Raw genomic sequence first — 15,388 nt, forward strand, 5'->3', positions numbered from 1 at the left:
TCAGTGGGTCTCTGAAACCATGCTGTGACATTTCATGCTGCATCCTAACTATCCCTAACTGCTTCATAGAAAACCATTTCTCCATCAGGAAGAGGGAACCTTTTAAGGAAATCCAACAGGAGGGCTGGAACAATGGCTCAGAAATACTGCTCTTGCAGAGGACCAGAGTTCAGCTCCTAGCACCCACAATGGACAGCTCCCCCATACACATACACACACACTGTATCATACTCAAAAGCCAAGTACAACGTTAGCTCAAACTCCCTAAACCTAAAGGGGCTGAGATGTAAGTGCTGAGAGAAGTGCATAATTGCAGCCCCTTCTCTTGGATTCATTTTTTAGTTAAGTACATGGGGTAGGGATAATGTGCAAGTGAGAACAGGTACCATAGAAGTCAGAGATGGTGATTCCACTGCAGCTGAAGTTATAGACATTGTGAGCAACCTGATGTGGGAACTGGGAACTGGGAACTGAACTTGGGTCCTCTGGAAGAAGAGCAAGTGCTCTTAACTGCTGAGCCATCTCCTCCAGGCCCTGTGTCAGTTTTAACTATCAATTTAGAATCACCTGGGAAGAGCGTCTCAGTGAGGAATTGTCTAAATTAGGTCAGCCTGTGGACATGTTTGGGCGATCATCTTGATTATGTTAACTCAAGTAGGAAGATCTACCTATTATGAGTGGCATGATTCCCTAGGGAGGGAATCCTGAACAATATGAGGGTGCAGAAAGCAAGCTGAGCACCAGCATGCAGGCTTTGATCTATTTTCTGCTTAACTCTGGATGCAATGTGCTCAGCTCTTACATTTGACCCCCCAAAGTGGCAGACTGTATGAACTAAAATAAACCCTCCCCCAGTATGCTACTTTTGTTGGGGAATTTTATCACAGCAACAGGAAACATACTCAGTTGATTTGGCACCAAAGAAATGACTCTGCAGTCTGACTTTGTGAGCCAGTGAGCTTACCATGGTGACTTCCAGGAGGGTGAGGAAGCTCTTAGCTCACAGAAGAGCCAACCACAGCATGGTCAGGACTGAGAGCCGCAGCCCTGGAGTGCTATGCTATGCAGGGGGAGCTCAACGGGGCAGCATCTTCTCCCCTCAACAACTGTCACTGTGGGCACCACTGCAGGGAGGGACCTTGTGAACCATGTGCTTTTCAGATTTCTGAAACCTGTAAACTGTGCAAGTTTCTGAGTCTCAGGAGGCTCCCTCCAGGAGGAAGCAATGCTTCTATATCCAGGAACCTGCCATACCACACTCTCCCACTGGGACCACCAAGCCAGGGGCAACTGCCCATCCCGAAATGTAAGACTCCAGTTTCAAGACACATTTGGCTGTGTTCATGGGGGTTTGTGGAGAGAAATGGCAGCATGGAAACCATCTGTAAACACTTCCAGTTTATTGGGTGTGGCAGTAACTGATTCCCGCAGTTCATAAAGTGCTTCATTCATCCAGCCGAATCCCACAGCACCAGCTTTCTGGCTCCCTCAGCCCAGAGTCCCCACAGCAATGTCCCAGAGCCCTGCTGCCCCACCTAGCTGGGCAGGCTAACACGGAGTAGAAAGCACCTAAGAGACTGTTCCCTTCGCTCCCACAGTTAAGGCTGAAGCTGGCCCCTGCTCGGCCCAGGAGAAGAGACAAGCAGGTGGGAGATCTGTCGATACTTGTGCTTCCCATCTTTCTGGCAGCCCGAACATGGTGGTGTGGCACACAGGCTTGGGCAGCAGGATGCCAGAAGGGCACAGGCACTCTTGGCTCCCCTGCACCCTAGGGATGGAACCTCAAGTTTGGAGTCGAGCACCCACAGCCCAGGCAAGGAGTGAGAAAAGGCATACTCTACTGCCAGGCTCGGGGCCTTAGAGCACTAAAAACACTGGGGTAGGAGAGTGGGCTGGGGCGGGAGAGCAGACCAGTAAGGAAGCTGTTCACATCCAGGTGGAACCTGCTGCCTGACAGCCTGGTGGGAAGTGGCCTATACTCTTGACCCTGAGGCCTGGGCACCCAACAGGGATGCCCATCTCCAGTGCTCCTCCACAAAGCCCTCCTCACTCCCACCCTCTAAAACCCAACACAAGAAAGGACCCTGAGCCCTCACCCACTGTGGACCCTGAGGGGCCTTAGACCAGGACTCCACAGCCATCACTGGAGTGAAACATATCCTCCAAAGCACCAAACCACTGCGCTCTCCTACTTCCTGCCTGGCTTCTAATATACCTCCCAGAATGTCTGCAGGCCCTAGTCTGTAGCCACAGTCCCACCCTCAGAGACTGGCCAGCTCCTTGCCAGGCAGTACTGCCAAGGCCCAGGGCAGGCTAGCCCTCCCACTTCTTTGCTGCTAGGTTAACCACTAGGCTCTCCCAGCATTCAGTGACCCTTCCACACTCCCCCAGACACCACTTGCTGGCTATAAAGGGCCCTAAGCAGTGTGGGCATTGGGCACAATCCATTCCAAAGCACCCTAATTTCCCACTACCGACCTGATCAACGGGTCATGGGGCAATCTGGGAGCACATAGACCTGCCCAGGAGCAGGGAGACATAGAAACCACCAGCACAGCCCACAGGCATCTCAGGGCAATGGCTGCTGCCTGGAGGGAATCAGCAGGGACACACTGTTTGCAAAGAGGTCTTAGTGAGGCCACAGGGAACTCTGTTGTGGACCTTCCCACTAGTGGGGACACACACCGTCCTCCTGCGGGGAGCGCGGTGGTGTCAACACGCTGTGAGGTCCAGCGAAGAGACAGCTCAGCTTCGGCTTCAGGTCATTCCATACCTTGCTCATCTGCAAGAGAGGAAGAAAGGGGGGTGAGGTGAGTGGCCACAACCTGGTCCCCGTCAAGTCAATTCCCATTGTCATCTGGTGGCATCACATTCCTTCACATCCCAGGCTCCACAACCAGAGCTTCTGACAACCCTCATTCTCTCAACGTTGACCCACCCCCCAGAGGCAAAGATAGGGGGATTGCGAGTTTCAGGCTAGCCTGGGTTACACAGACCTAAAAATCAAAAACAGGGCTGGGAGATAGCTCAGAGTTTTAGTGCTTACCAAACATGCACAAGACTACTAGTTTGATCCTCAGCACCCCATACAAAAAAATAAATCTAGTAACTGCTATACAAGACAGGATGATCCTCTTGCCTCCTGACTCCATCTCACAAGTACTGGGATTACAGATGTGCACCACGGTAGCTGGCATATGCAGTACTGGGGATGGAACCCTAAGCTTTGTGTGTAATAGGCAAGCTTTCTACCCACTGTGCAGGTCGACTGACCTGGATGCTGTAAAAGCTACTGGGCAGGCCAAGTACCAAGAACTTTAGTCAATCAGAACTACTGCTTTGAACCACCAACATTTCGCACCCAATGTGGACAGTCCAGCCAACATGTATCCCCCAAATGGCAAAAAAAAAACCCTGGCACACCTCTGTGTGTTCCCTGATGGCAGGGGCCAGCTGGAAGGAACACAGCCTCTGTTCATCAACCGTCACTGCTTAGCAGCAGTGATGGCTCTTATCCGTCTGTAACCATGATACCCAGGCCAACATTTGGGAACTGATGGGGTTGTACCTTCATGCCATTTTTCAGATCTTGGACACATACAGGTCAAAAGAGTATCTGCTGGGCATGCATAAAGCCCTGGGTTTGGATCTCCAGCACCATATAAGACAGGTTTGTGACATGTAGGAGACAGAGGCAGAATATCAAAAATTCAAGATCAGGCCTTCAAGATAGCTTGACAGGTAAAGATGCTTAGTGCCAACCTGATGACCTAAACTCGGTCCCTGTAACCAACAGAGCAGAAAACCAAATGCCCTCCTGGAGGGAGATGAGGTTCCCATTGCCAACGGGAAGCAACCTAGTCACTTGGAAAGCCAAGGAAGTCCAGCTAGAGAAGATGGCTGTCTGTGTGCAAGGGGCTACATGGAGCTAGAAAAGCAGATGACATCAAACTGACCCTCCAAGCCCTAATCAAGTAACCCCATCATGTAGCAAACCACCATTTAGCCACATGCCAGGCTGAAACCAAACAGGCTGTCTCTCCCTCCCAAGGCTGGACAGAGTTTTCTAGACCAACAGGACTCTGACAGGTTAAGAACAGAACACACAGGAACACAGAACTCCAGTGGGAGTTCTGCTGCTTTGACATTAGTGCTCTGAAGCCAGATTCCACTGTAAACTCAAAGCCACCTAAAGCAAAAACTTAGGAGAGCTAAGGTGATTGCCATGTAAATCTGATGCCCAGCAGCCAAATAAATGTCAAATGGGTGTGGTATCCCACAAAGGGAGACAAACAATCCCCTGAGCAAGCTGGCTGGTTAACCTAGCAGAATCAGTGAGCTCTGGGTTCAGGTAACTGCAACTCTGCCTCAGTCTATAAGGTGAGGAAGGATCCAGGAAGAATACCCACATCAACCCAAGACCTCCACACACATACATATGTGGCCATACACACATGCACATACAACACATATGCATACAAAAAACAAAAAGAGTAACAACAAAAAATAGTAGAAAAGTAAATGTCCTTGGGTGTGGTGGTACATGTCTTTAATCCCAGCATGCAAGAAGCAGAGGCGGGCAGATCTCTTGAGTTCAAGACCAGTCAGGTTTATCTACATAGTGAGATCCTGTCCCAAAAGGATGAGAGATGGCTCCCAAGTTATGAGCACTCATTGCTCTTGCAGAGCACCTGGGTTTGGTTCCCATGGCCCACATCAGGTGGCTTGTAACCACCTAGAACTCCAGTTCCATGGGATCTGACACCATGTCGACTCCTGCATACATGTGATACCCATAAACCCATGCATAAACATAAGTAATGAATAAATAAAATTTTAAAGGTTTAAAATAGGGACTTTGTGGGGGAGTTGGTAGCTTAGGAGGGTAAGTGCAGCCCTCTGTAAACATCCATCACTCTGTAAGAAGCCCTCAAAGAGCTAATTTTAGACATCACAATGAACTTCAATGAATCATTACCTGGGCTGTTCTGATCACCCCAGTTTGGGGGTAGGTGTTAGTTTTACAAGCATTCGTTTTACACCCCTTCCCCAAATCACACAAGTGCTGTTTTAGCCCCAGCTGGTGAAAGTGAGCAAGCGTGGAAGGCACAGAGCTTTAGGCCGCTCGAACAGGGTAAGCATCCCCGGGCTTTCCATAAGGACTCTTCCCCCAGTGGCTCCGGCAGCCACACCTAGAGGCAGCTGACAAGGAGCTCCTAGGAAACACCACTGTGGTGCTGTGTTCCCGGCCAAACTAACCCCCGCCACCTCTTCCCCTCAGCTGAAGGGTTTGGATATTCTATATGCTTTCCCTGACTCCTAGAGTTCTTATAAAAGGAATGAACTCCCTGACATCTTTCTGATCCCGCTCCAAGTCTTCAGTGTCACCATCCTGGTCACACAGAGGCTGAGAGACCTAGGAACTGTTCAGGCCAATGGGTATCAACTCCATTCTCAAGGTCACTGACTGCAGGCCACAGGCCAGGCAGCTGAGAACAGGATGACATTGGGGGCAGGGGGGACTCACCTCCTTGTGCCCTTGGATCTGGGAGTTCACGAAGGCCCCCAGGATGTGTGAGGTGAGAGGCAGGTAGACGTGGACGAGCTGCGTCTCCTGGTGCAGGCAGTACAGGGAGAAGTAGTTTCGGAGCTCCATGGTCTGGATCACATTCTCCTGCTGCAAACAGAGAGCTGATCTGTGCACCGGACCCTTGGATGTGGGACGGAGCATCTGCTCTGAGCCTGGGGGCTGGCTCCTGCCCCCATATCCACGGGAAGGAACACCAAGGAAATGCAAGGCTAGGCACATAGCTGCAGAGCCCCTGCAACAGCTCCTACCTCCACCAGACCAAAGCCCTGCTCTGGATACCCACAATTCCTGAGCTCATCCAGCTGACTGGGAAGATCTAATGAAACATCTCCAGATGCCATGCCGCCTGCAACCCACAGCTGCCTGCTGCTCACCTCCACTATGCGTGACTCCAGCTGCTCCACGGACTCGGGCTCTCGGCCATGCGCGGCGCTCATCATCTGCCTCTTCATCAGGCCGTACTTATGCAGTGCCCGCTGATGCTTGTGAAGCACACCCTTCTCGTGCCGCTCACACAGGTCCTGCGGAGAGGGAGGCATGCTCACCCACTGCAGCACACCTTAAAGGGACCCAGAGCCTGGGAGCTCTGGACACCTTCAAACACTCTCGTCCGAAAGGAAAGAGTGTGACAAGGGGAGAGTAGAGGAGCAGAAGGGCACATGCTGACTGGCAGTGAGCAATCCGGGCCTCCGGGAAGACTAGCTTTTCCTGTTCAGACAGAGTCCAGGACAGCCTGGCGGCGGTGACGCACACCTTTAGTTCCAGCACTTCAGAGGCTGAGGCAGGCGGATCTCTGTGAGTTTGAGAGCAGCCTGGTCTACAGAGAGCTAGTTCCAGGACAGGCTTCAAAGCTACACAGGGAAACTCTGTCTCGAAAAACAAAAAACAAAGTCCAGGATAGGGCTGGGGGTGGGGTGGGAGGTGATGACTTGAGTTTGAGTCCCAGGACCCACATGATGGAAAGCAAGAACCGACTCCCACAAGCTGTCCTCTGACCTCTGTACATGCACACACAGAGACGCACAAATTAATGTAAGTAAAATAAGACAGACAGACACATACACACTCAGGTTCAGAGCCAAGCCCCATTCAGATCCTATCTGGCTCAGGTTAGTCTGTGCACTGGCAAACTGCACTACCCCAGGCCCCAGGAGAATCTCCCTTCAAGAAAGAATTTGTATAGTTTAGGGTCCTGAAACAGCCCCAACCTCAGAATACTAACACTATCAACTCCAGACAGCCACTGTCTTACTGATGGAGGACAGTGTGCCTGAGAAAGAAGACATATTGGCATCAATTGTTTTCCCTAGCCAAAACCTAACAAGAGGCCAGGTATGGGGGTACATGCAGGAGACACGAGCCCCTGAACAGCGGAAGCCATGTGTTATCATCTCAGTCAACAAAACAAAGTCTTCCAAAACATTCCCTGTAAGCACTACGCCAGCTCTCCTGAAGTTGTTTAGCAGTGAAGGTTTCTCTTGTTCTTTAAAGTGATCCATCTCTCTGTGGACCCCAAACAAAAGTTCAGCCTGGCTTCCTGGAATCCTCGCCCATGAGAAGCAGCAAAGCCCCTGCATATGGACCAGGCCCCAAGTAGCTCACAGAGAACACAAGAGTCACACATATTCACTCATCTTGGTTTCTACCACACACTGCAATTATCTTCCCCTCAAGTAGGGGGCTTTCTGAGGGAGTAGCAGGGGCCCTGAGCCAGTCTAGGGGATCCTCGGCAGACAGGTTTCCTTCTGGTCAGATGTGACCACCGCCATCTTGAAGCAGAGCAGCTGGGATGACTCACAGGAGCTCCTCGTGAGATCAGGCCTGCTAACACTTTCTCATGGAGGATGGGGGAGACTTGTTGGATTCCCCAAGATTAAAAGGTGAAACTGAATGGGGAGTGGGACCACACTTTAGTTGTTCAGCCACCTGTGAGCCACACTTGCTTCTGTAAGCAGTCCCATTAACCTCAGCAGCTGGAGTCTCTCTCCTGGTCTGCCAGGGTCCATCTGGGGGAAACAGATGCTTCTTTGCATCTCTCCTCAGGTAAAGTCACAGAAAATCACGACAGTCCCTTTCCTGAACACTCTTTTTTTTTTTTTCTTGGTTTTTCGAGACAGGGTTTCTCTGTGGCTTTGGAGGCTGTCCTGGAACTAGCTCTGTAGACCAAGCTGGTCTCGAACTCACAGAGATCCGCCTGCCTCTGCCTCCCGAGTGCTGGGATTAAAGGCGTGCGCCACCAACGCCCGGCCTGAACACTCTTAACCACACATCCTTCAACAATCCCAAGGTCACTATTAGACAGAATGTCAGAGACTCACTTTGTAGGACTGGAGTAAATCCAGGAAGAGGTTCAGCTTCTCCACCACATCATTCTCTTCCTTTTTACCCTAGGAACAATGATGAGTTAAGCAACAGGCAGCACCCTGAACACAGCACACACCTGGGAAGTCACCCCATACCTAACCACAGCCCAGAGAATGGGTGAGTTAAAGGTAACCGACACATGCCACCCAGAACCCAGCACCCCCTGGAGAGCTCACTCCCCAACCACGGCCTGGCAGCTCTCCTCCCGAGTCACCAGCTCAGGCTTCAGGAGGCCCAGTTTCCCACTGAGGGCCCTGCAGGTCAAGGCAGAGATGTCCTCAAACCTGGCAATTATGGGGACAGGGCAGCACCCTCTCCCCTCCTTTAGGCCTTCCATGTGCAGTGCCTCACAGGTAAGGTAGAGTCACACCTCATGCTGACCCAGCAGCTCTGCCCAACACTTAGCCAACTCTCTTTAAACTATGCGCATCCAAAGGGAGACAGATGGAGGAAGGATGCTGGGAGACAGGCACTTTCACAATAGGGAAAGAGGTCTGGAAAGGGATATGGAGAGACCAGAGAGGAACAAAGGACCTGGTATGGGGGAGGCATGAGCAAAGTAGAGGAAGCCAAAGCAGAGAGGATGGAACAGAGGATACAGGCTCCACATGTTGTATACAGGCAGCATGACAACTGTGACAAGTAGACAGACATACAGACAGCCCTATTAGTAAATCTGGTGATGAGGGAAAAGCCCAATGCTGAAACTCATCCATGGTCCCCTGGGGACAAAGATGAGCAGTGGCCCAGATGCTGTCTGGTTTCCAACATGCATACAGCAGAAGCACTCTGGAGACACACGATAGTCATGTGTATACTGCCCATGCGCACATGTCCCAGCCAACACATGCCTAAAACCCCTAGTATTCCAGTTGTAGCCAAGAGATATGCTCACCCTAGAAGCCGCACATCGACTTGTGCACAAAGAATCATGTGTAAGAGGAGGCGGAAGACTGACAGAAAATGAAGACACTTTCATGGAACTACAGGAACTGGACTGAGAGTCACATGTGGCCACCTCAGGGAGACTCTGGGATGTCCCCCTAAGCTTCAGTTCACTCAATCAGGAGGTTCCCAGGTAACTCAATCTCATGACTGCAGCCAGTTCACATACTAGGTAACAAGTTTCAGGATATTGATACATGAATCAAAGGTTTTCCAAGTAAGGAGAGAAGCTTGGGCAGATAGCAAAGCACTTGCCATGCAAATGTGAGGGCCCAAGTTCTGATTCTCAGCACTCACATAAAAGCCAGGAATGTTACCATGCTTAATATAACTTCAAAGCTGGGGAGCAGAAAGCAGACAAACCTAGGAGCTTGCAGGCTATCTGATCTAGCCGAACTGGAAAGCTCCAGGTTCAGTGAGAGACCCTATTTCAAAAAGTAAGGTAGAGCCAGGTGTGCTGGCAAACGTAAAGGGCAGAGGCAGATGGATCTCTGTGAGTGCCAGTCCAGTCAGGGATAAACAGTGAGACTCCACCCAGACACATACACACACATACATACATACATACATACATACATACATACATACAGACACACACATACATACACAATCTTTTTAGAGAAAGAAAAAAACATAGAGGGGCTAGAGAGATGGCTCAGCAGCTAAGAGCACTGGCTGCTCTTGCAGAGGACCTGAGCTCAATTCCCAGCACCTAAGTGGCAGCCCAGCATTGACTATAACTTTTAGTACCACGGGATCCACTGCCCTATTTGGCTTCTTGTGGGTACTGGGTACACACAAGCTTCACAGACAAGCAGGAAAACAATTAACACACATAATATATTAATTTTTTAAATTAAAAATAAAAAGATAAGCAAGGCGTTGGTGGCGCACGCCTTTAATCCCAGCACTCGGGAGGCAGAGGCAGGCGGATCTCTGTGAGTTCGAGGCCAGCCTGGTCTACAGAGCGAGTTTCAGGACAGCCTCCAAAACAATACAGAGAAACCCTGTCTCGAAAAACCAAATAATAATAATAGTAATAATAAAAATTTTAAAAAATCCGTGTTCCTGTAAGTAACCCCAGTAAAGTTCATTGGTTCATCAATTTGGAAAAAAAATAATAAAATGAAATAAAAATAAAAATAAACCTCAGTTCAATTCCAGCACCCACATAAAGTGGCTAACAACCTACTGAAATTCCAGCTCCTAGGGATTTGACATCATCTTCTGACTTCCTAGGGCACACTTATTTATATAGACGCAAATGCATACACATAAATACAATTTTCTTTTCATTAAAAAGGCAAAAGATACCAACACTGAAGGTTGGGGAGATAATGTAAAGTGTTGACCTTGCAAGGATGAGAACCCAAGTTCAAACCTCAAAATCCACAAGAAAACTCAAGGTATGATGGCTCTCATTTATACTCCCAGTGCTGGGAGATAGAAACATGAGCATCTCTGAGACTTAATGACCAGACAGTCTGGCCTAATTGGTGAATTCCAAGACAACAAATAACCCTGTCTCAAAGGAGGTGGGTAGCATCCTTGAGGATGACTTGTGAAGTTGTCTCCTGACCTCCAGACACATGTGAACATAATACATGTGTACCTGTACACATGAACCACACACATTAGAAAAACACAGGCACATTTCTAAAGGGAACACACCAGCTCTGGGAGGAAGAAAATCAGGGACTTTCCACACAAGCAAAGCAGTCAAATTCCCTCTTCCACAGAAACCTCATGGGCCCAGAGCTTCCAGGCTCTACAGAGAAAATCCCCCAAGTCCCCAGCAGGTGCATCACCCCAGACAAGCAACTGAAAAGCTCTGGTCCTAATCGGGGAGCAGAGCTTCAACAAGGATATCAACTTATTTAAAACTGCAGCTCCAGTGGCATCCCAGACATAAGTGCCAGCTCCTCAGAAGACAGATGCAGGGGAATTATAAGTTCAAGGTTCGACAACTTGGTGAGACCTTGTCTCTACAACAATGACCAAAAAAAAAGTAAAAAGAGGGCTATGAAGTACGTTGGTGGCTGAGCACATGCCTAAAATCACCCAGTGTCAGGCTGAGGTGTGGCTCCTGTGTAACATGTGCAAGGCCCTCAGTTCACAACATACAACAAAAAACAAATAAATAAATTAAAAAACTAAGTGTAGCTCCTACACACAGCAGCAGCACAACTTTTTGAGGTTAAGTGGAAACAGAGGAGAAAGTCTCTTGGGAGCACTGGGCACTTATTATTCCAAAGGGTTAAGTCACTGGTTGCCAAGCACAAGTTGGCACAATGGGAAATATGTGGTCCATCCAGAAGCAAACTACAAGTGCAACTATGGATCCATTTAACTTCAGCAACACCAGGGCTGGGGACAAGGACCCAATCTGTTTCTGTCTCTTGGGGCCTTCTCAGAAGCATAAATAGCTCAGGGGGGGGCCATCCAGAACAGACGGGTACAGACAGTCTCCACTCAGAGACGGGAGATCATCCACATAGAGCTCTCAAAGCCAGGCTAAACGAAAGGTGCTCCACCACACAGGACAGCGTGTTCTGGGACAAGGGATGCAAGAGAAGGAAACCACTCACCTGCTGAGCAGCCTTGTCTGCAAGCAGTGCGAACTCCACGGACAGGCCCTTGAGTGCTTGCTTCAGGGAGCCCCACGTGCTGAGGTGAACGGCAGCCCAGGAGGGTAGAGGGGTTGTGTCAGAGCCTAGAGCGCTGTAAGAACAGACAGACACACTCACCTGTCTCTTCCCTAGATGTGTGATCCCAGGAGGGTCAAAGCTCCAGGGAGGGATCTGAGATTCTCAAAAGTTCAATAGGGATATTTGGAAGTAGTTGAGGAAGCAGGGTCTCAGGGCCCTGTAGACCCAGGAAATCACTGCTACTGCCAGCAAGACCTGAAGGTCTGTGTGCTGGGGAAGCCGGGTTCTACATTCCTATGAAGGAAGCTGCTCTCGCCAAGGCAAACACTTTTCTTTTTTAATTTGTGCTGGTTAATATTGCCAACATGGGAGGGTCTAGAATCACCATGGAAACAAATCCCCTGGGCGCATCCATGAAGGGAGTTTCTATACTGGGTTAACTAAGAGGGGAAGACCCAAGGATGAGGGTAGCACCATTCCCTGGCCTGAGGTCCTGGGTTAAATAAGGAGAAAGTGAGCTGAGCACCAGCATCCATCTCTCTCTGCTTCCTGGTGTGCATGCCCTGTGACCAGCCGCCTCCTGCTCCTGCTGCCATGCTCTCCAACCATGACGGACTGTGTTACCCTCAAACTGAGAACCAAAATCAACACTTCTTTCCTTCCTTAACTTGCTGCTGCCAGGTATTTTCTCACACAGTGAAAGGTGCCAAGAAGACTACACTATGAGCAACTATGAGAGGTGTGTAAAGACCCCAGCATCTGCATGTGCCCCCCACTGCTTTCTCCTGCCCTCTCCCATCACCTATGGATCAGCTCTTCTTCTTCCTGCAGTGCAATGGGTCAGGATGGATGGTAGGCAGACCCACCCCCCAACCTGATTCATGTCACATCCCTACAGGGCCACATGCCTGAGCTCCTTCCCGAATATGAGAAGATCAGCAGCATTGTCAATGGCCCGGGATGCAATCCGCTCGGCTCTGTCTCGAAGCTTGTAGAAGCTGTTGTAGACATTTCGAATCAGCTCCCGGCTCATGGCAAATTGGGTCTGGATATCAGCTGGGAGGAAGTCCTAGAAAAGAGTGTCAAGAAAAGACAGTAGCCTGCTGCTTAGTGCTCATCTGTTACAAGCTGAACCCTACTGCCAGGGGATCCAACAAGGTGGTGGATAACGGCATGATTCCCGCCACCCAACAGAAGTGTGGTGAGGGTCATCAAGGGTTAGCACTACTGTTCATCTGCTTAAGAGGGGAAGGAACACCCAAAAATCAGAAAACTACCTTGGCCCTAGCAGCCAGCTTACAGTTCGTGAATTCATCTCCCACGCCCTGGGCCGCCTCCTTGAGCTTGTGCTGAACGTCCTGAAAGAGGAAAGAGACAGCTTCACCCTCTCCTGCCAGCAAAGACACCCAGCTGAGAGCAAGTGAGCTCCTTAGGAGTCCAACCAACACGAGAGAGGCCTGGTGAGGCTTGCCTGTCATCTCAGCACTGGGGAGACCTCAGCAGGCGAAAGCATTCCAGCCCAGTCTGAACTACACAATGAGACCCTGTCCCAAAAAAGAGGGGCTGGGGAGATGGTCCAGTGGGTAAGAGCTCTAACTACGCAAGCATGAGGAACCAACTCAGAATCCCCAGAAGCCAGGTAAAGAGCCAAATGTTGCTTCATGTGCCTGTAATCCAGCACTGGGGAGCAGAGACAGGATGGTTGGCCATTTCTGGCTGCCAGCATAACTCCAGGTTCAGTGATGGACCCTGTCTCAAAGGAGTAAGATGGAGAATGATAGGGTAAACACCAGATGTCCTCCTTCAGCCTCCATACATGCACACATAGGCATGTACACAGGCATTCACATCTGCACACATACTACACATAGTGCATGCATACACGTGAGCGTGTACACACACACACACACACCAATAATAAAGGAGAGAAGAGAGAAGGAGGCAGACAAATGCAAGTTTTTTCAGGAATTTGATATGGTGATGCATGCCTGCAATCCCAGAAGGCTGGAGCAGGGGGATAGCTCCCAAGTTCTAGTCCCTGTTAAAAAGAAAAGCAAAACATAAAAACAGAGGCAGTTCCCCCTGAAGAGAAGCTTGCTTTTGTGCATCTGCTGGTCCACCGGCATTCCAGAATGTCTTTGCTGTCTCACAGACTCTTTATGGTTAAACTGTAGGAAAAAGCCCAACAGAAGGACAGGAGCACAGCCAAGCCCCTCCTCTAGTACAGAGAGAGGCCTCTGTCCAGATCAGAGTTCCACCTACAACAGGCTCGGCATGGACCCCAGAGACAGACACAGCGCCACGAGACTCTTCAGACTCTATGCAGCCATGGATGGGAAGAGAGACTGCTGCTTCCTGTGGACAGATCCTCAGGGTTAGGGATTCATAGAGTGCTAAGATGGCTGCGGGGGAAAGGGAAGGTAGCAAATACTGGTCTCAGGCCAGGCCCTGACATGTGGCGCTGAACAGAGGCCTCACTGGCAAAGCCAAGCCTTCGAATTGAGCAAAAGCTCACCTGGGAAACAGAAACACATAGTAGAAGACAGCAGAGCCTGTATGAAGGAGCTTAAAGACCATTTCTAATTCTTCTACCAAAAAGGGAAACCAAAGACCAGGGACATTACAGACACACACCTTCCATGGATAGACAAAGAGTCAAGAGACCTTCCTGTCACCATCAGGAGGGCTGTACCCTCTGCACCTGACTTCCTAGGCCTCTGCCTGGAATGCAGGTGGCTTCCTGGTTCCACCTTCATTCCTGCTCTGGAATCCAACACCACTGCACCCCAGGCTCAAAGGACACACTAAGGCTAGCAGTCTTACTAGAGACCAAATAGGTGCCTACCATGCATGAGGCTTAAGGTTCAAAGACAGCACCACAAAAGCAAACAAACAAGGCTGTAAGCACCTACACTATCCACTGTGGGTGGCAGAGTTACCCGGGGATGTCACCTGGTGAAAGCGGAAGCCTGAGACCTTCCTAAAGAAGCCAGCTGCCACTTGGGGAAGTAAGATCAAGTGCAAAAACTGGGCTGGTTTGGGGAGATGGCTCAGTGGTTAGGAGTGTTTGCTGCTAAAGTGTGAGGATATGACCTTGATACCCCAGCACACATATAAAAAGCTGTACATGACCATAGATGCTATAACCCCAGCACTGAGGGAAGTAGAGACAGGAAGATGGTTGGGGTTAGCTGGCTACCAGCCTGGTTCCAGGCCCACCTCCTGGGGAGGTAAAGAGGGATAGAACAGGACACCTGACATCCTCCTCTACCCTCAGCAGGCAGGCAGGCAGGCAGGCACACTCGCACATGCGCATGCACACACACACAAGCATACAAAACTGAGCTCACTCAATGTCCCCTGCTCTGCAGTTGGGTAAAGACTGGAAGGCCCCAAGTGCCCATTCAAGCACAGGTATCCCTGCCCACCCATCACAGAGCCTACTTGCCTAGAAGGACTGGCAGTACCTCCCACCTACAATTAAGAACCCTTGGGCTCAGCACTGGGCACTGTGCTGTCTAGAGAGGACCAGGTTTTGATTCCTAACACAGGCACACACGTCCTGTCCTAGACTCCACGACAGTCCCTGCTGAAGGAAAGCTTCTATCTCCAGGGGACCAACCATGGTGAGAGGACACAAAGCCTCCAAGTCACACAAAGAAGCCTCTTTAAAAATGATACCCAGCACCGGGCGGTGGTGGCGCACGCCTTTAGTCCCAGCACTTGGGAGGCAGAGGCAGGCGGATCTCTGTGAGTTCCAGGCCAGCCTGGTCTACAGAGAGAGTTCCAGGACAGCCTCCAAAACAATACAGAGAAACCCTGTCTCGGAAAAACCAAAAAA

At 50.2% G+C, this 15,388-nt stretch overlaps 1 protein-coding gene across 2 annotated transcripts in view; it reads right to left on the bottom strand.

The window, feature by feature from the left end:
• Nucleotides 1-1,383: 1,383 nt before the first annotated feature.
• Nucleotides 1,384-15,388, bottom strand: part of Snx8 (sorting nexin 8) — a 46,795-nt gene continuing 32,790 nt past the window's right edge. The window contains exons 5-11 of one of the 2 annotated variants that reach the window (XM_005079977.4): nt 12,825-12,905; nt 12,456-12,616; nt 11,488-11,620; nt 7,909-7,977; nt 5,965-6,111; nt 5,528-5,677; nt 1,384-2,782 (exon numbers count right to left, since the gene is read on the bottom strand). In XM_005079977.4, coding sequence (XP_005080034.1) covers nt 2,669-2,782; nt 5,528-5,677; nt 5,965-6,111; nt 7,909-7,977; nt 11,488-11,620; nt 12,456-12,616; nt 12,825-12,905 — 855 coding nt within the window. In that variant the 3' untranslated portion in view covers nt 1,384-2,668. The remainder of the gene's footprint in view (nt 2,783-5,527; nt 5,678-5,964; nt 6,112-7,908; nt 7,978-11,487; nt 11,621-12,455; nt 12,617-12,824; nt 12,906-15,388) is intronic. The other variant, XM_021232932.2, reaches the window with a different exon arrangement.

This window comes from Mesocricetus auratus, unplaced genomic scaffold, assembly GCF_017639785.1.
Source record: "Mesocricetus auratus isolate SY011 unplaced genomic scaffold, BCM_Maur_2.0 Super-Scaffold_100008, whole genome shotgun sequence".
In the NCBI taxonomy this organism is placed as follows: Eukaryota; Metazoa; Chordata; class Mammalia; order Rodentia; family Cricetidae; genus Mesocricetus; species Mesocricetus auratus.